The 26,464-nt window shown below is 47.3% G+C and overlaps 1 protein-coding gene across 4 annotated transcripts; it reads left to right on the top strand.

Moving 5' to 3' along the window:
* Positions 1-3,680: 3,680 nt before the first annotated feature.
* Positions 3,681-26,437, top strand: CSNK2A1 (casein kinase 2 alpha 1). Of its 4 annotated transcripts, XM_014254211.2 has the most exons (14): positions 3,681-3,833; positions 15,549-15,742; positions 16,761-16,872; positions 17,793-17,894; positions 18,313-18,363; positions 19,040-19,099; positions 19,729-19,812; positions 20,205-20,315; positions 21,140-21,241; positions 22,144-22,244; positions 22,949-23,097; positions 24,358-24,444; positions 25,106-25,258; positions 26,103-26,437. In XM_014254211.2, the coding sequence occupies exons 2-13, from the start codon at positions 15,642-15,644 to the stop codon at positions 25,219-25,221; spliced, it is 1,176 nt and encodes a 391-aa protein (XP_014109686.1). In that variant the 5' UTR covers positions 3,681-3,833; positions 15,549-15,641; the 3' UTR covers positions 25,222-25,258; positions 26,103-26,437. The 4 variants fall into 4 exon arrangements, with proteins under 4 accessions (XP_014109686.1, XP_005524799.1, XP_087920625.1 ...); XM_005524742.2 differs by having other exon boundaries at positions 25,106-26,437; XM_088064499.1 differs by lacking the exon at positions 3,681-3,833 and adding an exon at positions 4,221-4,239 and having other exon boundaries at positions 25,106-26,437.
* The last annotated feature ends 27 nt before the right edge of the window (positions 26,438-26,464 follow it).

Raw genomic sequence — 26,464 nt, 5'->3', positions numbered from 1 at the left:
TCCCAAATATTTCAGCCTCCCCGCAGGCTGACCAGCCAGGCTGGAATGCAGCAGGGCTGAACCCGCGGGTGCCGGGAGCTGCTGATGGGATGGATGAGGCTGGGTCTGGCCAGGCAGGAGCTGCTGGAGCTGTGGGCAGGGGGTCAGGCTGGGGCTCAACCCCAGTGACAGGGGGCCAGCACCTGATAGCCCCTGGTATTGCTGTGCACCAGGGCTGCTGGAAAGGGATCCATGGTCACACAGGGACACAGGAGAGTCTGTCTGGCCATGGGGTGTGGGAGGACAGAGGGCAGAGAGGTCAGGCAGAGCCTGCAGTCTGTGGGCAGCGCTGCTTTCCCAACCCACCACCCCCAGGATGGGGCTGCGGAGTCAAACCGTGTCTGAGTCTGAGTCAGCGGAACAAGAGGAGCCAGACAGGGATAGAGGACACAAAGACAGATTTTGGGCCTAGGATCCATCCCTACTCATTCTTTGTCCTTTGGCAACACCTTTGGGTGCTGCCTGACCCTCCCTGGGCTTCCCCCAGAAAGAAGGCTCATGATAAAGACCCCAGTGTATCCTGGAGCAGAGCTCAGTTGCTTGTTGCCTGGGGAATCCTCCCTATGACAGTGACAGCCATCAACAGAGTGTCACAGGTCACTCCAAGCCTGGGGGTGAAGGACTGGGAAGGGGCCCCCAAGGTCTAGATAGCACTGAGTATGGACAGGGTGACACCCTGCTGCCCAGGGCAGGGTGGAGAGAAGGATCAGGGAGGAATGGGGAGTCAGGGATGGGACAGGATGGGATGAGCAGACCAAAGGGCAGCACGATGGTCCTCCAGGTTGGGGTGCTGGGGAGCCCCTGACTCCCCATTCCAGCAGACCCAGACTATACTGACATCCTGCCATGTTCCCTGGGGAAGAAAACAGGCAAAGGGTCTACCTGAGACCCCTAAGACACCTGCCAGACCCTCACCATCACAAGGGATGCACAGAAAGAATGCCCCAAGCTCCCACATATCCATGGGGTGCAGTGGACACTGCTGCAGGGCTGCCACCACCCCACCATGTGTCCCACATGCACCGGACCCCTCAGAGCTGTTCGCCCTGCTGGGACCTCGTGCCAGCTGCAGTCCCTGGGGACACAGGCCCCACAGCAGGGACAGGGTGTGAGGCCGTGGTGCGGGGTGAACGCCAGGTTAATCTCCCGCTGGAGCTTCCCTCTGCAAACAATAAGACAATGCCCGGCCGGGGCCGCCTGCGTAACCAGCGGCGCGGAGGGGAAGTTGTAATATTTGGATTTAGCCCTCAGTAAATTAAGGAAGAAAGAGGAAAAAGCGCTGGGGGTAATCAGAGCAGGGCTGGCCCCGTGCCCTGCCCCATGGCCAGTGGCCCTAGAGGCTCAGCTTAGCCTATGGACAGCAGCTGAGCAGGGCCAGCAGCTCCTGAGTCAGTGAGGCTGGGCATAGCTGGGAGAAGGATACACCCCTGAAGGCCAGGCAGAGGACAGACATGTCCCAACCATGGGGACAGCAGCCTGGAGGGTCAAGGCTTGGATACCCAGCAGGGCTGTGGGCAAACATCTCCAGCCACATCAGAAAAAAGGGATCTGGGCCAGGAGGTTATTTTAATCCAAACCTCTTCATGGGAAATAAAATCCTATTTCTGCAGCTGGGGTGGCTGGGCAGGAGAGGGCCCAGGGGGTCATCGCCTTTAGCTGGCAGTGGGTGGCAGGGGATGACAAAGGAGCGGGCTGTCCCAGGATGTCTCCATTGCACAGCCCCTTTCCCAGCATAAGCCCTGCAGTGGTGCTGGCTCCCTGGGATCCCACGGCAGGGCCCACACTCAATCAAACAGGCACCGTGGTTGGAGATGGGGCTCTGAGAGGGGACGGGAAGAGGTCTCAATGCAGGGGATCCCTGCAGATGCTCAGGGCAGAAACAGTGCTGCAGGGCTCCTCCAAAACATGGCCTTCCCTCACACCAGCAGCCCCACTCATGCAGGGATGCCCTTGCCTGTGCTGGCCCCAATGGGGTGAACAGGGCAGGGATACCCCAGGGAGCAGGTTTTGGGGGGGGGGGGGGAAGGGCTGGACCCCACCCTGCAGGGTCTGAACTGAGGTCTTGGGAGGGCTCCATCCCCTCCATGCCCTGGGAAGACACTTCCCCCACTTGATGCTCCGGGGTGGTGTGGGCAGCGGGGCTGGCAGGAGAGCTGGGGCAGGTGGGGGAGAGGTGACCAGCGGCCAGCACGGGAAGGCCTTCGGCACCGTGCCTCCGCCGGGAGCCCATTTCCCCACAACAGGGGCCGTTATCAGCGGCAAATCCTCAGAGTGGTCCCAGGGGGGACCTCCAGCCCTTCCCCTCCACCTACCCCACCGCTCTCCCGCTCCGGCCCACGTCAATGCCGCCGCGAAGGTGTCGGAACAATCGCCTGACAAAGAGCTATTTTTAGGGGCCGGGGCTTGGAGCGAGGATACGGCCCGGCTGCTGACAATGGGGGGAAGGGGGCTGGGCTTCCCCCGTGACCACTCGGCAGCAGAAGGACCTGTAAGATTTCCTCGATGACCCAGGCCCTTACAATACAAGGAAAGCGCGAGAGGGAGATACCCCCGCCAGGACGAGCTGCTCCTTTACCTAATGGGAGTGACCCGGGGTGAGGGGCTGCGAGCTTTGGGCCAGCGGCCTCCCCTGGGGGAGACTCCCACACCAGGAGGGAAGTGGGGTGAAGCCTGGCCGTGCTCAGCTTTCCATGAGGCCGGGGTGGGGGGGGTCAGGCTGGCTCCCTTCTGAAAGGCATGGGGAGATGTGTGTGTGGGGGTCAAAGGGGTGCAGACATAACTCAGCACAACCCCCTCCCCGCCAGGCTGGCTCACAGCTCAAGCCAGAGCCTGGACATGGTGGGAGGACGGCAACCAGCCCAGAGTTGCCTATCCCCAGCTAGTCCTGGTCTGAGTGTGCCATGAGCCCAGGATCCTGCGTGTGCTCAGGCTCAACCTGGATGCCTTTCCTCTCGCCTCAGCTCAACCTGCACCAAATGGGTCAGTGCACCATCCACTCTGGCCAGTCCTTTGGGGGAAAAGTGATGTCCTGGGCTGCACGGCAAGAAATTGGGCTAAAAAGATGAAAAAGAGAGAGAGAGAGAGAGAGAAGGTCATGGTGCGCTGGAATAGGTGGAGGCTTGGCCTGGTTGCTGGCCCGGCTGCCGGCTCAGCAGAGGGATAAATCCCTTCCATGAACAGCACCCAAGATCCCTCATGCCGAGCGCGACCCCACCACTCTGCGGCGGCCCCGGGGTCTGGGAGGGCCGGGGCAGGGCCGGTGGAAGGGCCGGTAAAGGGCTGATAGAAGGGCCAGAGAAGGTCCGAAGAACGGCGGGGACAGGGCTGTGGAAGGGCCGGGACAGGACGGTGGAAGGGCCGAGGGAAAGGCCGGAGAGGCGCCGGTACCGGGGCACCTCCGCATGCCGCAGTCGCCCCCTGGCGGCGGGTCCCGCTCACAGCCTCACAGAGGGGCTGGGCCCAAGCGGCCACCGCTCCCGGTCGGGCCTTCCGCCGGCGCCGCGGAGGCCGACACGAACCCCGCCACCTTCCCCCGGTTCACGGGGACACACCTGGACACGGAGCGGGAGCAAGCCCCCGTCCCCACCGCCGCCACCATCACGAACTACAACTCCCAAGGCCGCCCGCGTCGAGCTCCACCCTTCCCTGCGCACGCCTCCGCGGCGCGTGGCGGGGCTCGCGCGGTTTCCGTTTCCGGCGCGCCTCGCTCTGGTCCCTGCGGCGGCGGCCGAGCCTTGTGCCTCCGCCATATTGTCTGTGTGCGGCGGCGGTGGCGGCGGTAGCAGCCGCGCCAGGTACCGGCGGCTCCGGCGCCCACGCGGGGCCCCGCGGCGGTGGCGGGCGGAGCGGGCGGCGGGGAGGAGGCGCCGCTGCGCCTCCTGAGCTCCTCCGCCCCCCCGCAGCGGGCGCGGTGTGGGCCGGGGGGCCGCGGCTGCCCCTCAGGAGAGTGGGGCCGCGGCAGCGCTGAGGGGGAACGGGCAGAGCGGGCGGGTCCGGTGCGGCAGGAAGGGCACGGCCCGCCGCCTGCTGCCCTTGAAGGGGCTCCGAGTCCCCGGGGGGAGCGGGCAGGGGCTGCGAAGGGGCCGCCCCGCTGCCCCCAGCCCGGTGCGGGGCCGCCCTCGGCCGCGCAGGAAGGGCAGGGCCCCGCGGAACGGGAGCCGTCCCCTCCCCCAGCTCTCCCAGCTCGCACGTTCGGGCCGTGTAGGTGTTATTTACCTAAATTGCTCGATCTTGCCTCTTCCCTGCCCTGCCCGGAGAAGCGGGGAGATGCGGAGGGGCATGGAAAGGCTTGTTGGTGCTCGTTTCCACCCCCGGCTGCGCAGGGACTCCGTTCTGGGCCTTTCTGGGTGGAAGGGAAGGTCGTTCTCACGGCTTTCCACATCAGTCTGTGGAAGCAGTGGTGGTCAGTCTTGCTCCTGCTGTAATTTAGTTAATTGTGCCTTGGAACCGAGAGTAGTGTGGCTGTTGGTAAAATGTGGTTTGTAAGAGAGGGGTCAGATAAGATGATGGAACCCCATGTGTGTCATATCACTTAATTCTTTCATACTGAGGGCTTTGGGTAAAACCAATAAAGTTTGGATTGTGAATATTCAAGCGAAGTGGAGGGGCAGGAACTGATCTGTGATCTCTGGTAATCAGTTGCAGGACCTGGGGCAATGACATGGAGCTGTTTGCAGGTGGTTTAGGTTAGATATTAGGAAAAGGTTTTGTCTCCTAGAGAGTGGATGGAGACTGAAACAGGCTCCCCAGGGCAGTAGTAACAGCCCCAAGCCTGACAGTTCAAGGAGCATTTGGACAGTGTTCTCAGGCACAAGGTGGGATTGCTGGGGTGTCCTGTGCAGGGTCAGGAGTTGGAGTTGATGTTCTTTGTGGGTCACTTCCAGCCCTGGTACCCCTGAGAGGGGTCTCTGATGATTTGAGATTTGTGCTACTCAAACCTGACCCTGGGCTGGGGCCTTGGGGAGTTGCTCTTGCACTGACCCTCGGTGCCAGGCTTTGAAACTGGGCATGTGTTTCTGAAGAGGGCTGTGCCATGTGCTCACCTGGCTCCTCATGGAAGCTCAATCCTGGGTGCACTCCACAAATGGGTTGGGAAGAGCACCTGCCAGAGGGGAATGGGCACAGTGGCAGCTGTTCAGAGGGAAAGCAAGTGGACACCCAGCATTTCTGCTTGGGGCTGGGAATGATTTCTTTGTTCTTTGAACATGTTCTCTTTTCTGAAACAGAATTGCTCAAATTATTCAGACTCAGAGTTGGGGCTTGTGCCATCCTGCAAGCTGACTGGGGTGTTGGATGTGAATCCAGGGTGGATTCTGGGTGCACCATCAGCTGGGGCAGAGGAATCACTCATCCTGTGGTTGCTGGTTTTGGTGTGATGTAGAAAAGGGCAAAGTTTCTGCTAGGAGACAGTGAGCTTAGGAAGACTCAAGGCAAAATTTGGGGAAAGTGTGAAGCTTTATCAGTTCCTTAATTAGCTCTAAAACTAGGATTATGGTAATGTTCCAGTTCCTACAGCACATGCTCTGTATAGACACACACAGGGTCTGCAACTGGAAGATGTAAACTGGAATTGGGATGTCCTATCCCAGGTACAAGGCAGGCAGTGCTCTGCACTCAGGAGAAGACCTGCCTGTGCTTTCTGTCTGGAATCCCTGTTCTCTTTTGATGACTGCAGGCAGGGAAGGGCTTACTGTAAGGTCCAGACCTTTCCCTGAGTGTGGAGAATGTCCATCTTTGGTGATAGGCAGTGATCCTTTCCTTTCATCTTGCCAGTGGGGAGAAATATCCATTATTTCACCTTCCCTTAGTGATTTATGTCAATGCCTGGTAACACAATTTCTATTGTTAGTGAAATTTGCTGTCTTCTTGTTCCCAGTGTCTGTGGTGGTAGAGTTGGGTGTACATGTCCTGCACTCAGATCAGAGAGTTTGGCCAGTCAGCTGCTGCCTACGGGGAGTTAAAACAGGGTTGAGGAAGGGAACATAGTCTTGGCTTTGGCTGCAGCAAAGAAGCAAAAAATCATGCAGGTGAAGATCTGGGTGATGTGCCTCAGTGAGGGAATGAGGCACAGAGCATGGACAAATGTGGTGAGGAGTAGATGTTGGAGGAGAAAGCAGACACGTCCAAGTGGGAGGTTCAGAACAGGTTTTCTGGGTTTGTCAGGGCTCATGGGTTCACAGATTGAGGGAAAGTGAGTTGGATGTTGGGAATATGGCTCTTTGGAAAAGTGATAATAAAATTGGCAGTAGGTTCTAACAAATGTGGAGGAAATTGGATCATGGAATGTTGCATGACATTAAGCATGTTGAGGTTTGTGCTTGGGGAGTTAGTGGTACCAGTTTGCTTGAACAAAGCTGGTGAGATGTGAGAATGAACATGAAAACCTGGGACTGAGGATTGACATGGTAAAATACCATTTCCTGAAGGTGACACATGGAAAGATTTAGTGTTTGATATTTGGGGTATTTTCAAGTAATTCAGATTAGGTTCATCAGCATGGAATGCGTTTGGAGTAGGAATCTGGGGGTATATAGGATGTTGAAAGGTGGTTCTAGATTTGTGTAGTTGTAGAGAAAGAAACTGCTCTGATCAAAGGGACATGTACCCAACTTTTCCCAATTTTATTAAATGGTCGTTATCCTTATACCTCCATTTCAGTTCTTCTCCATTTTCTCTGTACAGAGCTAATTTTCTCTTTGTCTTTCCTTATGTCCTCTGAGAGGAATAAGGGAAGGGAAGACAGGAGAAGCAAATGGGTGACATTGTGGTGGTGTGATTAATTTTGTGTCACATTTCTGAAGAGGCAAGGATTTATTTCTGGGTTACCAGACCTATCACCTCCACTGTTCCTCCATTATGGGATTGCTTACATTAAGATATCTGTTTTAGAAACTCTGTGCATGAGATTGTTGAAATCTTGGATCTTACTGTCCCATAAGGGTCTTGAGAGTAAAAAAACAAAACAAAACAGGATTTTAAGATCAGGAAAGACTGCTTTGACTTAGTCTGGCTACAAACATTTGTTGCAATATAGCTCTTGGATAAATTTTCTGAGCTTGGATATATCTTTCCAGGGGCTTCCAAGAGCTGACTTCCCTGGAATTTACAGAATGTAATTGGAGAAAGGGAGTTCTCCTTTGAACCTGAAAAAACTGCTTGGAAGAGGAGGCTGCAGCTTTTTGAGCTGGTGTTAGTGCTGTTTCTGTATGTAGTGTTTTTCCAAGCTGGTTTTTGGCCCCTTTTGCCATCAAGGTGCCAAACTTACATATTAGTAGGAAGGATTGATGAGAAGTGGGATTGTTGATGTGGTAATGGGATCAGTGTTTCATGGATATTTTCTGGTTAGGAGTCCAGTAGAGAAACAGTGACCTAAGCCTGGCACAACTCTTACCTGCTCCTGTGCTCACACTGTTCTGGACAAATGATTTTATTACCCATTTCATGCTGCTGCTTTGGGAGGCTGAAGAGCAGAAGGGAAGCTTGGAGTTCTTTGTGGACTTGGTACCACCACAGACTCACATTTGGAAGGTTACAACTTGAATAATTTTAATTTTCCACAGAGTTTAGTTCTGAGATTTAGGTTATGTCCTCCTTACTGAGTTCTATTTTTTAATGAATATTGCCATTTATAGGGAGGTGGTTTCTAAAGCAGGCTGTCCAGCTCCTGCCTGTGTAATGGCTGCATCATATTATGGCAATTTATTTCATGTGAGTGGTGAATAAAATGTGTGCTGGATGGAAAACAATTTTGAGTCAAGGCAAGAGTTTGGCTGCAGGTTTCCCATTGGATAGTCTTCAGTGTTAACAGCAGACCTAGAAAATTGAAGTTACTCACTTTGTTTTTGTAGAGAAGTAGGCTTTGCCCTTGCACCTTCTGGAACAACCAAGGGCTAAATTAGTCCTCTTTTAATTAAGCCAAGTGCAGGGAGAATCCAGCGTGCTAATACAGAATTACATGCCAGAACTTGCTTTCCCTGGGTGGGAAAGGTCTTTCTGTGGTGGGAAGAAGTGGCCCCAAATCCTTTTGTGTGTCCAGGGAGCCAAAAAGGTGCCTCTCCCTGTTGCTACCAAAGCCTTTGGAGAAGGCGTTTTCTCAGAGCATATTTGCACATGTGCGTGTGAGTTGTCAGAAAGTCTTTATTTTTAGTGTTCAGAAAATGGATGAGCGTGGACGCGCACAACAAATTAATTTCCAGTCTAGAAAAGCAAGAGCTCCTGCAGTGTTCCTTCTCTTGCAGCCTTTGTCACAGGTTTTTCTATCTCTTACCAGTGTGCTGCTGAATTCCAGCCTTTCTTCCATGTTTGGTTGTACTCCAGAAGGAAGAAGAAGGCTTTTTTGCTCACTGTGCAGCATCTAGATTAATTTCAATTGAGCTTACAAATTAAGTTACAAGTTTTGGCACAGTGGCTTTACTGGGGGCTTGTAAGGTGTGGAGGAGAGTGCTGATTGCTGGAGTTTAATAGCTGGTTTTTTCAATTTGATTCTTGGAATGGTGGTAGCTAGTTTCATCTTGTGTTAATAATGATAAATTTTTAGAGAGTTATGTCAGAACTTCACTTGCTGGCAGGAGTTTGCATTGTGTGTCTCTTGCTGAGCCTGCTCAGTGCTGCCTGAGTGATGGAGATGGTTTGTGGTGCATTGCCTGTTCCATGGAACAGCTGATCACAGGGATTTCCTGAAGAAACAGTTACAGGCAATGTCCTCTGGTTTATCTTTTGGCTCTGGTAACGGTTTCTGCCTCTAGGAGTTGCATGATCAGATCATTTAAAACTCTATAACTCTTAAAGATGGTTGGTACAGGTCAGTTTTCTCAGTTCTGCCTAAATCCCACTCTGTATGTGAACTATAGGAGTCAAATCAGCTGAGTGATTGCCCTGGCAGTACTCTGTGCCTACTAATTAATGAGGAAAACAACTGTGTCACTTAGCAGCAATTAGGGAGGTAGAACTTTCCAGAGGATGCTGCCAGTGGAACCTGTCAGCTGTGAAGAGCCTGTAGTGCTGCTGAAACATTCCCCTTTGTGAGCCTCCAGGAAGAGTTCCCTGGTGTTGCTGGGGTCTCAGAAACTGTAATTTTGGTAACTGGAATAGTGTGCAAAGCTCCAGCAGTAGGAGATTTAGTTTTGTTAGTGCTTTTGGAAGAAAAAGGAACTGCTTCCTGTTGAAGTATTGCTTTGGCTTTAGGGCAGACCTAAAGGGATATTCCTCCAAAGAAAATCCCCCCGCCTTTCCTGCACTCCCTGCTCAGCCTGAACTGTCAGTTTGGAGAAGAGGTGCAAGAAGAGTTTTGTCGTTGGTTTCTGTTTGGTGTGTGTGTACAGGCAGGTTAGTTTGGCAGTGCCTGGTTATATTGCAACCATTTTTATCGGATTGTGTCAGGAGTCCTTGGCACTGGCAGTGAGGATATCCGCTGGGTTTATGCAAGGCTGGGAGTGGTGGCAGAAGCTGCAGGCATGGGAAAGAGGCAGAGCCTGTGCTCGGATGCTGCGGCTTGGGTGTCTTGCTGATGTTGCTGCCCCCTGCATCTACATGGCCTCTTCCAAGGTCAGCTTTGGGGTCTTTGTGTTTTGGGGCCTTTCCCTTTGCTCCATGTGCTGTTGTCAGACTTAGGTCTGAGAATAATAGTGTTCATGACCTTGGGAAATTGTTCTGCATAGAATCCCTTAGGAGATGGTAGTGAGCAGCATTCCTGTCACTGGTGCTGGAGGTGATCACAGTGTTCTGCTCCAGGTCCATATGCTGTTGCCAGCACTGATGTTTGGCAAAGGACAGGTGTCCAACAGGGCTGAGATGCTGAGGACCCATAGAGGGTTCATGTGAGCTCTGCTAAAATTCAGCTGTTACAGATCTGAACAAAAAGAAAGACAAAGCATGACAGACCTTCTGCCAGGAGAGCGTGTGGCACCAGAACCACTGCCGGGGCATCCTGGAGGGTGACAGACATGTTAGACACTGCTTTCCGAGTTGGGAAAGTGGGACAGTGAAGTTTTCCCCAAGACTGTGAAGAGTATCATAAAACATGGAGTTACAGTAGAACCATTCCTGTGGCTTCCATAGAGATTGTGGTCCTCATTACAGAGGGTGACTTCTTCATTGGCAGGAATCATGAGGAATTCAGAGAGGAATCAGTGGAGCTGATGTAGGAAGAGCCAATCTAAATTTAGGATGTTTCTAGTGCAGAATTACTCCAAGATGTTTCTTCCAGTATAACTAAATCTGTCAACTGCTCTCCCTACAAACTGGCCATGACTTGTTTTGAATTAATCACAACAGTTCACGTTTCTTTTTTAAGGGTCATTGTTGAGGTCATTACATATCATTTGTTATTTCTCTACAGTCAGACAAAATCAGCTATTTAAAAGAAATGTGGAAAATAATTTTGGTGGAAAATGCAGTTAAAGCAGACTGTGCTGTTCCAAAACAATACCCAGAGAAAAGTTTTATTTCAAATTTAAGCTTTTTTTTTTTTAACTCAAATTTTTAATTCTCCTTTTCTGTTGATGCTGCCCCTTTAGTAGGTAAATGATCTTCAGTAAAGGATGTAAAATGTCAATTTTGTTAATCCAGGCTTGTTTCTATTTTAGCTGTAAAATCACAGAAAAATATAGGTTGCAGGGGACTTCTGGAGGTCATTTGTTCCATACTTGTATTGCTGAAGATCATCATGAGAACACACAAATCAGGTTACTTTTTTGAGATAGAGCATGTTTTTTTAATAAAGTTGATTACTATGATTTCTTTTAAAAGTAAGCTGGGTGTTGATTGATGTTGACTGCCAGCAGGCAGTACTGTAATATTTAGGCACGTCTTGATTTTTTAATTTCAGTATTTCTCCAGAATTAGATATTCTCTGAATTCTGAAGGAGCAAATGTGCTTCTCTGGGAGGATTACAGGGCTATATGAGCTATATGAAGGAAATAATCAGCAATTTTATCTGATAATTGTAATTCTTGCTCACCCTACCAAATCACATTTTACAGTCATGATTTTAGAGGCTGGGTTGAAGCTTTCTGCTATGAAAGGTAACATCTTGCTTGCAGTTGTAGATGAAAGAAGGGGAATAACCTTTTGATTCCAGACTGCACTGTAATTCTGCTCTTCTCCACTGACAGAGCTTTTCTTCTCTCACAACAAACCCGCTGCTGTCTCAGCCTGTTTACAGTCTTAGGCTGGCACAATCGCCACTGTAATGAGCTTACGTGGGGAAAGTAGAAGTGAGAGGAAAGTCTCTAGACCTGTTTGGCCGATCTGTCCACCTTGCTTTCTCCTGGAGAGGAAGGTGAGCTTGTCTGGGATTCATAAAGCTATGGAAATGTTTTCTTGGCTCTTTGAGTTCAGCTTGCTGCAGTTCAGGGCCTGTTTTACTCCTTTGGGACTGCTGTGGGCTTGCTGAAGCTGAGTTCAGGTGGGTCATCAGGAATAACCAGGTTTATGTGGTGTTGAACAAGGTTTTCTAGGTTCACTCCACTCTATCTGGATGAACTTGGATCTTCCTGGCAATATACTGTTCACATTGAGGGCAAGGCATGCTGTTAGCAGCAATCCAGAGGGAAGCCAGTGTCAAGCGGTGTTTGTGTTCTTGGGTACATTATTTATACTCCAAGCCTTATCCACAAAGGTCATCACTTGGATAGCACTTGCAAGTTCCTTGGGACACCAGTCTTCTGGGAAGCTCTTGGCTTTCAGCTCACTGGGAGCCTGTGTAAGTGCTGCATCATACTGGGGCAATTTTGTAGATTTTAAGTTGAGAGAGGTTCCGTGCCAAGAACATTTCCATTTAAAAGGAGAAAAAAAAATCATTCCAGTATCTCAGTTATTCTGGACTAAAAAAAAGGCAAATTTTACTAGAGGTGAAGTAGGTGTGTTTCTCAGAAACTAATCTGCATGGATTTCTTAGCTGCATTTTGTTGCTGCTTGCTCTAAGTGCATGCATCTGGAAGGACAGGGTGTAGGAAATTCCTGTACTAATTGGAGTAGGTGCTGAAGTATGGATCCTTCACAAAATATCCAATTCCCTATGGGGGTATGGTTGCCCTTAGAATTGGAGTGCATTGTAAGGATGATGGAATCCCTTTTTAAAAATGAGGGGGTTTGCAACTGGATTAGATTAAAATGTTTTAAAATCAAAGAGAACATTGAGAGGCTTTTTACCATTTTATTGAACTTTAGGTGCAAAATGTCTGAGCTTGCCAAGCTGCTCAGACAACAGGCTACTGTTAGAAGAATTCAAACTTTTAAGAACTGATCTTTTTTAATTAGTAGGCCTTCCAATTAAAAAATTCCTATATGGTGGCAGCACAATTGTTTGTCTCTGGGTTGGGGCTCTGGGCACTCCTGTGGAGTCTGTCAGTAGGACAGGAGCTGTGTTTGGCTCTGTTCTTGTGTGGGATGAGCAGGGTTCCTCTTGATAAGGCTGCTGTGTAAGAAATCAGCTAATTATCAGTTTGCTAATACTCCAACGGCATTTTTGAGGACAGGCCTGTGTGGGAAAAGCCAACAGTGAAACTTTGGCACAGTGTTCCTTTGCTGTAGCTGTCATGTGAGCCTTTTTGGGTGATATCTCTCCAAGGGGTGTCACCACAGGGGCTGAATGAGAAGCTCTGCTCTGTGTCCTTGCACAGGCAGGCCTTGGCAGTGAACTGCATGTCAGACTGTGGTTCTGAGCTTTGTCTTCTCTCTGTGACCTCTGGTACACTGCCTAAAAGCTCATGGTTGTTTCCTTGCTAAACACTTCTCTACCAGAGAAATTAAAATTTTAATGTAGTTTCTGGAGATGCTCAAGGCTACACTGGACCCTGATCTCACTGCATCTATTTTGATTAGATGATGTTGAGCAGACTCTCACAATATAAATTATTTTGTGATTCTGTCATTAATGAAGGAATTAATAAATTACAACATTCTGTTTGGATTCTGCAGAAATAGGACTCATCTTTTATAACAAGCTCAGGCACTTCGCTAGATGCAATCACTGCTCATACTGTAGATTTTTCTGCTTTAAAACTGCAGGCTCAACTGACGCTTGCATGTCAACACCTGTCCCCATTATCTGTCCTTATTTGTGTCATTCCCTTCTGCCAAAGAGCTTGGATACACTGCAAAATAATCCCCCTCCAGGGGCACTGAAGGCAAAAATCTATACAAATTCCTTGGCAGTTTTGAGCAGAGAGTGAGCAGCTTTCAGGCAGGGTAAGTTTGTGTATGTCTGTAACTCTGTTTGCTTTAAAATTAAGTTATCTGTGCAGACTCTCTCCCCTTCCTGTGTAAGGAACAGTAGACAATAATACCTACCCTCGTAAATAGACATTGTGTGCCATTCTTAGAAGCTGCAGTTGATGATTTCCTGAAAAAGCCCTTCTCTGAGCAGCCTGTTACAATGTGCTGCTTGAGCTAGGCTAGAGCTACGTGACAAAAAATAGCCACTGTGAAATTTGATCTATCTTTAGATAATGTGATTGATTTTACTTTTTTTTGTGCTGAAACCAATCTTGCTAAGCTGGGTGAGGGGAGCAATCATGTGTGCTTTATTTATACTGGGTTGTGCTTAAAAATTAAAATTGCTAAGTCATCTGAGACATGTATAAGTTCAGTTAATTCCTTCACAAGGAGTATTGGGCAGAGGAAATGGGCCAGTGCATCTCCTGACAGAAGCACAGGAAGTGAGGAGAAACAAAAACACAGTGATTTGAAATCTAATAAATTTCACTGTACGAAACTGTTCTAGTAAACTTGCATGCTCTAGTAATGCCTGGGGACATCTAATTTCTAAGTGTCTGAGTCATGCCACATGAATGCTTTGAGGTCTTAGATGATTGCTGCCTCATCTTCTGAAATTGTATTTTGTGAGAGGACTAGCATTTTGTCCAGGAATAGACTTACTATATTTTTAGGAATGCTTCATATTCTTCCATTAGCTGGACACACTGCTGAAGTGTCCCATCCTTTTATTGGTCTAAGGCCTCAGTCACCCTTCCATTGTGGACTTTAGGATAGTGCTGTGTCCCTGTTTAACCTTTGGACTGGATTAGTGCAACCCTGTCTACCTGAAGCTGCCACCAACATCATTTGTGTGTTAGTAGGTCAAAAAAATGACACAGTGCTGAGCTCTGTCCCACCTAAGGAGGCTTTGTCCATGTCAGAGAGCCCTGCACTTCTGCCTCTGGAAGCAGGACCAGCTGCTGGTCAGGTTGTGTGACACAGTGAAGGACATCAGACCTCTGTCCCCAGGTCCTCCACCATCTTCACAGCCACTGGTTCTTGCTGGGTCCTCACAGGAGCTGAAGTGCTGCAGACCTCAAATGAACAACAATCCTGCCTGTAGAGCAGGATTTTGCTTCTAGAGTTTTCTTCTGGTGTGACATGTCCTAGTAGCTTAAGCTAACTGCTCCAAGCAGATTTCTAGGTGTTTCTCATTAATGTGTGATTAATGGGACTGTTACTTCCTTCTGCAGTCTGGCAGTTGCCCATTTTCTGTGAAGGGATAAGATTGGCATAGCAAATAAGTATATTAGTTTAGATAACAGTGTTGCCCACTGTTTGAGCACATACACAGGGCTGTATGGCCCTGCCACATGCTGCTACACACCAAACAATGCTTTTCCCTGCTCCAGTATAGCTCCCTTTCCGCTAAGTTATTTTGAAAGCTGACAAGGGGATTCTTATATTTAAACATCTAAGAAGGTATTAACTTCCCCTTGTGAAAGATTAGAGAGATGTAAAACCACCATATTTATCTTAGGTAGGACAATATTGTTACAAAACTGTAGTGAGTTACTGCTGTCTTAAATATTCAATTCTGGGTGGTAAAATATTCAGACGTAAAGGATAAAAATAGTGTTTGTCTCTTGACATACAGTACCTTCCTCTCAAGTGGTTTTGACCAGTCTCAATACTGATAAAACTTACCAGAAGCTTTGCAAAAATGGCATTGTAAGGAGGAAGGGTTGGAGGTACTTTGGACAAGCAGAATGCAAAGGAACATCTTCAGACCCTTGCAGCAGTGCTTTTCTTTCATGTTTGATTAAAGCATCATAATCCAACACAGATGCTGCTGTCTTTTGGACTGTCAGATTTAATGTTTTGACTGTAGGAAGTTGTGACTAAATCTGGTTCCCATCCCAGCAGAATTGAATTTGTTACATTGGATGGCCCCAAGACTTACGATGGGGGTGAGATTGCAGCCTGTGTCTGTTGCTTTCAGTCGGGAGCGGAAAGGAGGGGATCTGTCTGCAGATACAGAGCACATGGCATTCTTTCCTTTAGGAAAGTTACCTCTACAACCAGCAGTTGGAAACAAGGTGCTGAAAGTTACCAGGTCAGGGGGTTGGTTTGCTAGGGGCCGGTTCTGTGTGAGTGAGAGTAGACAAATGGCTTTCAAGCTCTCACAAGTTATCCCAGGCCTGTGGCTGAGCAGACTCCAACCTCTCCTTTGCAGCAGCTTTTAATGATTAACTTAAATACTTCTGAAGTACCTTGAGAATTTAACCTCTGGTTTATATTCTGTCTGCAGGTGGAGGAATCTGAGGCCTTTCTCCTCTGTCAGCACTGCAGACCAGGTCGCCTCTGATTTCACATCTCATTTCCGCCTGCCAAGCTGTCTGATATGTCGGGACCCGTGCCGAGCAGGGCCAGAGTTTACACGGATGTGAACACACACAGACCCCGGGAGTACTGGGACTATGAGTCGCATGTTGTTGAGTGGGGGTAAGTCTGGACTGCCTCTGGATGTCCCTGCACTGGGACCAATCCCTGTGGATCCTGTGTAATGATACTTGGGGAGTTCAGGCACCTGTGCTGTGTGAGGCTTTGTCACGCTTCTTGCCAGATGGCAAGGGAAAAGATCACAACTTCTCTTCAGAAAAATGTTTTTTACCAAACACCTAAATTCTCAGCTGGGGAGGAACATTTATAGCAGCTTCCTTAAAAGTTTGAAGAATTTTTGCCAGGTAGTTGGGAAACACCCCCCTTTCAGAGGGAAGAAAATCTATTTCTGAAACAATCCAAACAGTCCTGAGTGCAGGGCTGAAAAGAAACAAAAAGACTTTCAAACTGAAGTTGCTGCTGACTTGGATAAGTGAAGAGACTCCACAGACTTAAATAGGTACATGCTATTTTATGACTTGTTGCTTAGCTCTCTGAGTGCCTGGAAAAGACATGGCTGCTTCTCTTTGAAGGAAGGAGGTGTCTAAATTGAGCTCATGACTAAAGTGTCCCAGAATCAGACAGCAGTGGTGGCAACTTCATAGCTCTGCGTTCCAGCTGGGATATGGAGGGCCCAGACAGAATTCTGCCCTCAGCTGTGCAGTTCCCAGTTTCTGGAATGTACACAGTCGTCTGAGCATAAGTGCTGCTTTGTGCCTAGACTGTTTTTAAACAACCTTGTACTTAGATTGTTGCCCTTATTTGCTTTGTTGAATTTTACCACCATTATACAAAGAAAAACAGAACTTCCAGATACAGAGAGAAGGGGCAGTTCAAGTTTGCTAATGCTGAAATGCATAGTTGGGCTTTCAGTTCATAGTTTTGGCTTGAATCTGTCTCCAGCAAATGGAAGCTCCCTGTTTCTCTGCTAATTGTTAAATCATCCAGTTCAGGAGAGATAAGGCACTAGTTAATCCCCTTTGTCTGGGAAGTGAGGCAGTGATTGAGTGTTAAGAAGCAGTTTATAAATTGTGATGGAAATGACTGAGCCCTTTGGAACTCTAACCTTTTCTCTCCACAGAAATCAAGATGACTACCAGCTAGTTCGAAAATTAGGCCGAGGCAAATACAGTGAAGTATTTGAAGCCATCAACATCACAAATAACGAAAAAGTAGTTGTTAAAATTCTCAAGGTGAGCTGGGGATTGGACAAAAGATAAAATCTGTCTTCAGGTGATCAGAAGGCCAGAAATGGCTTTTTGATGTTCTAAAACTGAAATCCTTAAAGCCTGGCTTTGGAGTGTCACTCAGTGAAACAGGCCATTGTTTTAAGCCTCCTGATATAAGTCCTGCACTTGGTTATTAAGACAGTTCTCTGCCTGTAAGGAATTAGGCTCTGTCTTAAAGAAGCTCTGATGTACACCACCTTTTTTACTTGGAGCTAAGCAACATTTCAGCAGCTGACTACAAAATTCTCAGCTTCTCTGGGTGCTGGTGTCCTGGCAGGCTGTCTTGGCCATGGCCTTCATTTAGTGACTCTCCAATAGCCCATGGATTTCTCATAGTTAAACATTTGCCATATGCCAGTTAAGGAGTCTTGGAATATCACAGAACTGTTAGGGTTGCAAAAGCTCTCAGAGATCAAGTCTAGCCAACACCTCAGCATTCATGTCCCCAGGTGCCACATCTACAGCTTTCAAATCTATTCAAGGATGGTGCCCTCACCGCTAGAGCAGCCTGTTCCAGGGCTTGACAACCCTTTCTGTGAAGAAATTCTTTCCTGATGCCTTTACCTCCCTGGCATGACTAGAGGCCATTTCCTCTTGGCCTATCAGATCATGCTCAGAGAGTTGTTTTTGTTTTTTTTTAATGCCATCTTCTGGCCTCTCCTTCACTTGGAATTATTGTCTGTAACTGTCAAGGTTGTATGGTTAGAAAGGAGACAGCAGATATTTGAGCCCTTACTGGTGTTATGCATACTCAGGTTAAATTGCAAAGGCTCCAGTATATTTTGCTGATATGCAGTCATCTAGCTGTTGTCATCTGGGTGTAGAGCTATTAGCCTCATTTTACTGCAGGGCTTTATCTTACACTTTGGGTTTTTATTCTTCAGCCTGTTAAAAAGAAGAAAATCAAGCGTGAAATCAAGATCTTAGAGAACTTGCGAGGCGGTCCCAATATAATCACCCTTGCAGATATAGTAAAAGATCCTGTGGTGAGTAAGGGAGGAATTTAAGGGGGTTACACTGGGGTTATGGGTGAAGTTGCTCTGTTTGATTTCAGCTCTGGCCTGGCTTTTTGTTTTCCCCTGCTCTTAAATCCTGCTTTTGAATTGACTGATCAGATCAGCTCTTAATCTGATAAACTTCTTTTAGAGGGCCCTTCCCCCACAAGTCCTTCCAGCCCCTCACTCTGTGAGGAAGAGATACCAGTGAGCTGAGACAAGTTAATTCGCTCTGCAAACAGTGCTGCTGGAGGCTGTGGGCTTTGGCTCTTGTCTCTCTGTCTGAGGGGAATCATAAATATGTCCAAGGCAGAGGGGTTTTGTGCAGTTTTAGTAGAAAATTATTTCATTCATTATCCTTAATGGAAACATAACTTAACATGGCTGAACGCTTTTTTTTCTGTTTCAGTCTCGAACACCTGCTCTGGTTTTTGAACATGTAAACAACACAGACTTTAAGGTACAGTGTGGGATATGACTTCTCTTTCTTTTTTTGTTTGAAAACCACTTGTACTGTCTTTCTGGGGAAGGAAAAGCACATAGTACAGGCATTTCCTTCCAGCATAGGAAATGCTTTTAAAGGTAAATGCAGTTGGATTACAGTTGCAGACAGAAGTTTGTAATTAGCCTGTCATTACCATTTTGCCACAAAAGCTACAAGATGAGAATGCAGATTCCAAGAGTTATTTAACCTTGGTTGCAAATGAATCTGTTACCTTGTGGCCCTGGCTTTTTGATCCATTTTGCTTTTATGTGTACAGCTATTTATTGGAACCACTTTAAATGTGGACAGCTCTTTCTGTGGCCTTCCATACTCCTGGAAATGGGGATTTAAATGCTTCTTTGTCCCTTCATGCTGGCCTGCCTCAGAAGAAGAATGGCTGTGCAATGCCATCCATCATGCTTGTGCTGGCTGGGTACAACCAGAGGGAGATAGTGACAGGAGCTAGGATGTGCTGTCTGAGCAGAGCTGGAAGTAAACTATGTATGGGATTTGCAAAGGAAGAGGAACAGACTGATCAGAGTAACTTGGGAAACTTGAGCTATACCTTCAAATGGGTTTGGAGAATGCCAGCAGACCAGAACAGGGGATTTTTGGATGTTGAACACTGACATGATGTGTTTGTGTCCCACAGCAATTATACCAGACATTAACAGATTATGATATTCGATTCTACATGTATGAGATTTTGAAGGTAAGTTGGTATTTTGCTGTTTTGTTGGTTTATTTCTAGTATTTGCCCTCAGCTAATCCTGTAGAGATGGTTCTCATGTCACTGATGATAGTGACATCATATCACTAAGGGAAGGAAAGAGAGAGCTTATGGAAGAATTGGACAGGAAAATATTAAGTCAGTGTCTATTTTTCAGTCTTTTGGTACACTGAGATACCTTAAAATCCTAAATCAGGAGTACATGTAGCCTCTGAAAAAAGAAAACCGAGAGCTGTTACTGGCTGGGTTTGTGCTCTGGCATAATGTGAGCCAAATGTTTTCATCCATTCTTCTGAACTAAGTAATTTGTCCTTAGGACTCTGGATAAGGGAGGCTTGTGTGATCATTAGTGCCTAGTAACTGTGCTCTTAGAGACTCTGAAGTTACAGTTTTTATGAGGAAGCATGTGAAGTGCAGACACTTGTGTTGCTGAGACCTTCCTTTGAGAGGGGGCTCTAGAAGCATTTTCTGTGATCAGGGAATCTAGTCCAGGGTCTAACACTGGACAGTCTTTTCATCTAGTTAGACTTGGTATGTGTGGAAATACTTTTGAGTATGGTTGAACTTCAGACATTCTTGTGACTCCAGCATCTGTTTCCATTCACCTGCAGGCTCTAGATTACTGCCATAGCATGGGAATCATGCACAGAGATGTCAAACCTCACAATGTCATGATTGACCATGAGCACAGAAAGGTAGTGTGGGTTGGCTGGGGGGCAGGGAGGGGTCCTGCTTTTCTCTTGGCAAACTGGGATCCCTTTTGGGTACTCCTGTGTAGTGCCAGAACTCTATGAGAGGGACTCTCCTCTCATGGTGTGGAAAAATGTAAAATGAGAATCTTGTGCTGCTTTTTGAAGCTTTACTTGGTCACCTGTAACCTATGGGCAGGGTTGTAAGGAGAGGTATTTTATTTAGACTGCTTGGTGATATGAGTTTGGGGAGAATATGTAACCAGACACTCTGATCAAATTAATTGAAAATGGAAGACTTATAAATTAACTTCAAACTAAGTGCACCAGTGTCATTCAGACAGTGGAAAACTGGAGCATCCCTTGAGCCTTTTTTCTTTGTTTTCTACCATTTTTAGCTTAGACTAATAGACTGGGGTTTGGCTGAATTCTATCACCCTGGCCAAGAGTACAATGTCAGAGTGGCTTCCAGATATTTCAAAGGACCTGAACTTCTTGTAGATTATCAGGTAAGAAATATCAGGACTTCTTACTGACTTCTCTATGGAAAGTCACAGTGCCATTTCAAGATAATAAATCCAAAATTCAGATGTCTAGAGAGTTGAAGCTAAAGACAGTCTGTTCCAAAATGTCTGGCAGAAAGCAGTGGCCATAAAGCCACTGAATGAAAGAAACTAATGAGTAGTCTCAGGACCTGAGGAAGAGCTGCAGAACTAGTGTTATGGATCTTGGAATACAAATGTTGAATATTTTTTTAGTAAGGCTGTGTTTGCAGTAAGGTACAGGAATGAAACAAAGCCCCTGTGGGAACAGCAAGTACTGCATGAACTTCTAAATTAAGCTATAAAAGCATCCCCTTATCTGATGGCAGTTTGCATTATGGAAATCACAGTGTTCCTGGTGACTTTCAGACCATGCTGGTTCTGGAAAAAGGCACATCCTCACCTGCCAATGGACCCTGGGGAGTCCACATCTTTTGTTGCTTGTTGCAGTGCTTCCTTTCCCAACACACATTTCTCAGTCGTTTGTAACATTGGAGACTGCAGTGAAAATAGAAGAAAGCTCTGATCTTTATTTAATATGCTGGCAAACAGGGATGGAATTAGGATACCTGCTGTCCTGCTAATTGCTGTATCCCAGTTTGAGTAACTGGAACACTGAGCTGAACAGTGGCTTAGGGATGAAGATATGTGAAGATAGTTCAGTTTGTTTCCAGCATGACATGGCTGTGTTCATATCACCTTGGTGGGGGGTGGGGTGGAACCCTGATAGTTTTGGAGGTCTGTTCTTCTTAATTCATTAGAAATTGAATTGTCCTTCTGGTTTTGTACAGATGTATGATTACAGTCTGGATATGTGGAGCTTGGGTTGCATGTTGGCTAGTATGATATTCCGAAAGGAGCCATTTTTCCATGGCCATGACAACTATGATCAGGTGAGAGCTGGTCATGTACAATGTCTGTTCTCTTAGCACCATGAAGGTTTCCTGCTTAGGCTTCTATGGAGTTATCCAGAGAATTTTTAAGCCTTTCTCTAATGGCTTCTTTGCTCAGTTTGAAGCCACATTCCTTTTCTCAAGTGTGCAAGATTATGTAACCAATTAAATAGAAATGGATTTATAGAGCTTTGTACTTAAGAGCTCCTCAGTAGGTGTCTGGGAAAAGCTATAGAAATAGTTATATTAAGGCTGGTGTGTTCTAGTACATAGTTTGACTATTCCTGAGGTTATTTTATGTGGAAAGCCCTTGCCACTACTCACTCTTGCCGCACTCTGTATAGAAACTGTGATTTTGGTACAGGTTTATACAGATTCTGAAATCTTTGATGTGTTGCCTTTAGGCCAAAATTTTTATATTTAAACCTTTACCACATGCTCAGCATGTGACTGCCATGCAAATATTCTGGAACAGGGAACCTTCTGTTCTCAAATCTTTATTCTGGACCTCTCTGGGGTGATGCTTCACCTTTCACATGCAAGATCCAGAATTTCTGCTTTTTTGACCAGTTTTTCTTGCCTTCCCCTCTGTTGGTTTTGAATATTTTCTTGCTGCTAAGGGAGGTAGTGTTGCAGAGTCTCAGGTTTTAGAGATTTTAGGGTCTGTGGCTCCCCCCTGGCTGCCTTGGGGTACTGAGCTCCAGCTGTGAGTCGAGACATGTTCCTGATGCCTGGGACTGTGTGGCTGGGGAAGCCAGAGACACAGGCGGACCCTGTGGCTTCGGATTCCTACTGCTGGGACCAGGTTCCAGCTCCCATGGGAATGTGCTGCTATATCTTCATGCAGGCTCTGGTATTACCACACCTGCACAGCAGTGACTTGTTTTTGTTTTTGTTCCCAGCTGGTGAGGATAGCCAAGGTGCTGGGGACAGAAGATCTGTATGACTACATTGACAAATACAACATTGAGCTGGATCCACGTTTCAATGACATCTTGGGCAGGTGAGCCAAGGTCTCTTTGGTAGACCCAGACATTTACAGCTTTGTCAGCAGACCTTGAAATGAACAAAAAATTGTGGGAGAAATAAGAGCCAGAATTTTGAAGAACTGACACTTTGTGCCTTTAGTCCCTTTTGCCAGTGCTTCTTGTAGTCCTTTATATGAAAATGGACCTGAGGAAAGATTTTTAAATGTCATCCAGGCAATAAAGGAACTACTGGAGCAGAAAGCATGAAGGGCAAATGCTCTCTTCAGTCTGGAGGAAAAAAACAAAACTGTTTCTCAGCATTAGAGTGCAGAAAGTCAGGTGCTGCTAAAGATGGAATTTACATGGGTTTTTTTTCCCCCTCATAGTGAGATTAAAATTAAAGGAGCTCATGTTGGGTGCATAAGAGATCAGCAGAACCTGCCTGTAATCCATTCTGAACATTAGTCCTGCTGCTGTCTGGGGTTGTGGCAGGGCCATGCAGGGGCTGTGGTGGCCGAGGTGGCTGTGCTGGGGCTGTGACTGCTGTGCCACCATGTGGAGACACAGTGACACTGCTTCAGGTTCTGGAATGTCTCAGTCCCGCGGCTGCTGCACGGGACTGCTGAGGGAGCAGCCTCCCTTAAGGGCTGGACATCTGTCACAGTTCTTGCTCCTTAAGAAAGTGAGTTTTGACATCACTGTCCCCTGCCTGGCCTGATTTGGGTCTGTTTTCCTGCAGACACTCCCGTAAACGATGGGAGCGCTTTGTCCACAGTGAGAACCAACATCTGGTGAGCCCAGAAGCTCTGGATTTCTTAGACAAGCTGCTGCGATACGATCACCAGTCACGACTCACAGCGAGAGAAGCCATGGAACATCCCTACTTCTGTAAGTATCATTTGCTGTCCTGAGAGTTCTGCCATGGGAAACCTCTGTTCCCATGGCTTGTGCACATGGGAACTGAGAATCGTAACAGTGATAGGCCTGGTCTCTGCAAGTGATTGTGCTGGAGCTGAGGCTGCTGGTCTCTGTGTGCTACCTCTACCAGCCAAGGAATCAGTGTTGGGTGCCCGTGTTGGGCCCATGAATCAACAAATACTATCAAGGAAGGTCACCTAAATCATGTGATTTGGCATTGCTTTCTGCAGGTGTGCATGGATTCCTGTGTTTGGATAAATCCAGAGAATTTTGGTTTCTTGATAAACAGGCATTTTTAACTCCTGTTGCTAAATTGCTTAGCTACTGCTCTATTCAGGTCTCGATTTTGCAAGCAAAAATGTAACTTTCAATAGTACATGCTTTTAAATGGTTGCTTTTTTTCACAGATAATAATATCTAGGGGTTTGAAGCAGCTGCAACAGTGCATAATGTCAATATTTGCTCAGGTGGTTTGGTTTTGGGGGTATTTTTGCTGCTGCTGAAGGGACTCCCATAATTAACAGACTGTTGATCTGTGTTACACCTGTTGGAAAAATCCCAGGGAAATGTTTTGCAAGTTATGAGCATTAGTGAAGCCAATAGCTTGGAATGTGAGAGCTGGACAAACATTTGATTAACTTGTGCCCACAGAAAGATAAATGTAGTGCTGAGCTCAGCAAAGTTTGGAGTTCCCTTGTCTGACACAGAAGGCCTGGGAGGCAGGAAGGGGTTGTCCCAGTTCAGGTGAGAGCATTACTTACATGTAGCTGAAGATACAGAGTTAGTCAGTTGTGATCATCTCATGGAAGACAAGTTCTAGTGACACACCTGACAGCTCACAGAGATGTGTATAGAGACATGGCACATGACTGTAATTAGTGATAATCTTTCTGCTTGCTACACCCATATTCTGGGTTTGGTTTTCTGCAATTACACAGTTGCTTAGCACAGAAAGATCAACTTTGCCATAATATCCATCAGCTTTTCCTGTCACAGTCCTGCTGAACCCCAAATCAGGTAATTTAGTTGACTTTCCCTGATATCACATGACCTTGGTACCTTCTTGAGTGCTTCCCACTGGAGTTGGTGGAAATGTCTGTATTTCGATAGATGATGGTTGATTTTATTTGACACAGGCAGAGGACTGGCTGAGCACAGAGACCACAGGCAGTCTGTATGCCTCAGCAGCTCTTGGCAACACAGCACTTACTGGTAGTGTGCTCTTCCTAGATCCCATTGTGAAAGACCAGGCTCGGATGGGCTCGTCCAACATGCCGGGTGGCAGCACTCCTGTCAGCAGTGCGAGCATGATGTCAGGTCAGTTCTGTCAACTCTTCTTGGTGCTTGGTGTGCTAAAGCAGTTGTACATGTGGGGTGGGTGGGAGGGAGGGAGGGAGAGAGGGAGAGTTCAGCAGGCAGGGCGGTGTTGGATCATCTCCCAGGACTGGGGACAAAGGCAAGGAGAGCTGCAAAGTGGGTGGGAGAGTCTGATAAGTAAGGCCTTGGGCAGTCTGACCTGTTTTTCTGGTCTAATTTTAAGAAGTTCTTTGCAGTTGATTTTCGGGCAGCAGCTTTAAGGACAGTCCACTGGCACAGGCTGCCCAGAGAAGTTGTGGCTGTCAGATCTTTGGAATTATTTAAGGGCCAGGCTGAACAGGGCTTGGGGCAACCTGGTCTAGTGGAAGGTGTCCCTGCCCATGGCAGGGGGGTTGTATTACGAGGAGCTTTAAGGTTACCTTTTCAACTCAAACCATTCTGTGATCCTGACACATACCTGTCCATCAGTAACACTCAGGGGTGTGCAAATCTGTGCCCTTCCCAGAGCTGCAGAGAATAGTGACAGATCTTTAACCTCAGATTATTTTGGCAACTCTGAAAACATAACTGACCTGCAAAGCTCCTACTTGACTTCAGAAGCTGTCCTGAATAGCAGTGTGCTGGTTTTACTCTAATTCCTGCTTACCTGTCTCTCTTCCAGGGATTTCTTCAGTGCCAACACCTTCGCCCCTTGGACCTCTAGCAGGTTCACCCGTCATCTCTGCCACCACCACCCTGGGGATGCCGGTTCCAGCTGCTGCGGGCGCCCAGCAGTAGTGATGGGCTCTGTCTCCTGCTGCCTGAGCTGAGTCAGGTGGGGAAGAGGTTTCCCCCTCCACCTCTCCTCAGGACGCAGCTCGTGCCTGGCAGGGGAAGGGAGGGGATGAACGCTTTGGAGACACCGTGTCTGAACTGTTGCTTGTGGATTTATAGTAGTTCAGTCATTATATACAAAATTATTATAGGCTGATTTTTCTTTTTTTACTTGAACTTTTCGTAACTCAGGGGATTCCCTGAAAATACCTACAGATGGAATACTTCTTGGACAGTTTTTCTTTCCCCCCCCCCCCAAAAAAAAAACAAAAAAAACAAACCAACAAAACAACTCTTCATGTAATAACAAAGATGAATCAACAGCATTTCCAAGCTCTTGCATCCTGCTGGAAATCTCTTCTCTTCATGTTCCCACCATTATTCCTCCACAAGCCTACACCTTGGAGGATTGTGCTGTTCTCCAGAGACTACCAAACCAAGTCTTCATGAGGCAGGGGAGGGGATTCTTAAAGTACCACTCACTTGAACCCCATGTCCTGCATATGTCCCAGCCAGGGTACACTGAGGAGACAATTCCAGTAGGGAGAGGTGGGATAAGCTTAAAAGGAGTAAGTGCAGATAGTGCCCAAAACCCTGATTGGATTGGATGTCTCCTTAGGAGTCAACCAGAATGCTAACTCACCCCTTGCATGTAATTTTAGTCTTTAAAATGAAGTTACTGATCCAGTTGGAGTCCTTAACACCTCCTGAGACAGGTGCTCCTGTAGAGTAAGCCCTGCTCTGATCAGCCCCTTTCTTGTGGAGGGTTCTTCCAGCCGTTGCTTGGCTTGGATCTCTGGAATTAGTTTGTTATTGGGTATATTGTTTTTAAATTGTTTCTATAGGTTTCGAGCTGGTGGCTACTTAAAGCTGGAAAAATCAGACTGCGCCAAGTCCGATCCCACATCTTCACCCACCATCCCCTCCCTCACGTGCCATGTGGTGAGAATACCAGTTACCTCACAGTCTTGTAAATATGCACTGAGAGGAAGGAGCGAGGAGACGTTAAACTGAAATGGTAGATCAGTAATTGTGGACAAATATTATCATTGACAACGGAGAAGCACCCTTGTTACAGCCCTGCTACCCCTTGCTGTGTATATATACTTTGTCCTTCATATGTGAAAGATCCAGTGTTGGAATTCTTTGGTGTAAATAAACATTTGGTTTTATTTATCGAGGTTAGATTTAAGTTCCCTGTGTAGAG

This window comes from Pseudopodoces humilis, chromosome 19 (assembly GCF_049639895.1).
Source record: "Pseudopodoces humilis isolate 2021_Gansu_Grassland_sample_001 chromosome 19, ASM4963989v1, whole genome shotgun sequence".
In the NCBI taxonomy this organism is placed as follows: domain Eukaryota; kingdom Metazoa; phylum Chordata; class Aves; order Passeriformes; family Paridae; genus Pseudopodoces; species Pseudopodoces humilis.
The sequence above is the reverse complement of the archived record's forward strand: the minus strand, read 5'-3'. Positions and strand labels throughout refer to the sequence as shown.

Bases quoted from the DNA above. Each gene is read 5' to 3' on its own strand.
- CSNK2A1 (XM_014254211.2), top strand. From the start codon at position 15,642: ATGTCGGGACCCGTGCCGAGCAGGGCCAGAGTTTACACGGATGTGAAC. The intron at 17,895-18,312 runs GTGAGTAAGGGA...TTTCTGTTTCAG, and splicing joins ATATAGTAAAAGATCCTGTG to TCTCGAACACCTGCTCTGGT. The intron at 19,813-20,204 runs GTAGTGTGGGTT...TACCATTTTTAG, and splicing joins TTGACCATGAGCACAGAAAG to CTTAGACTAATAGACTGGGG.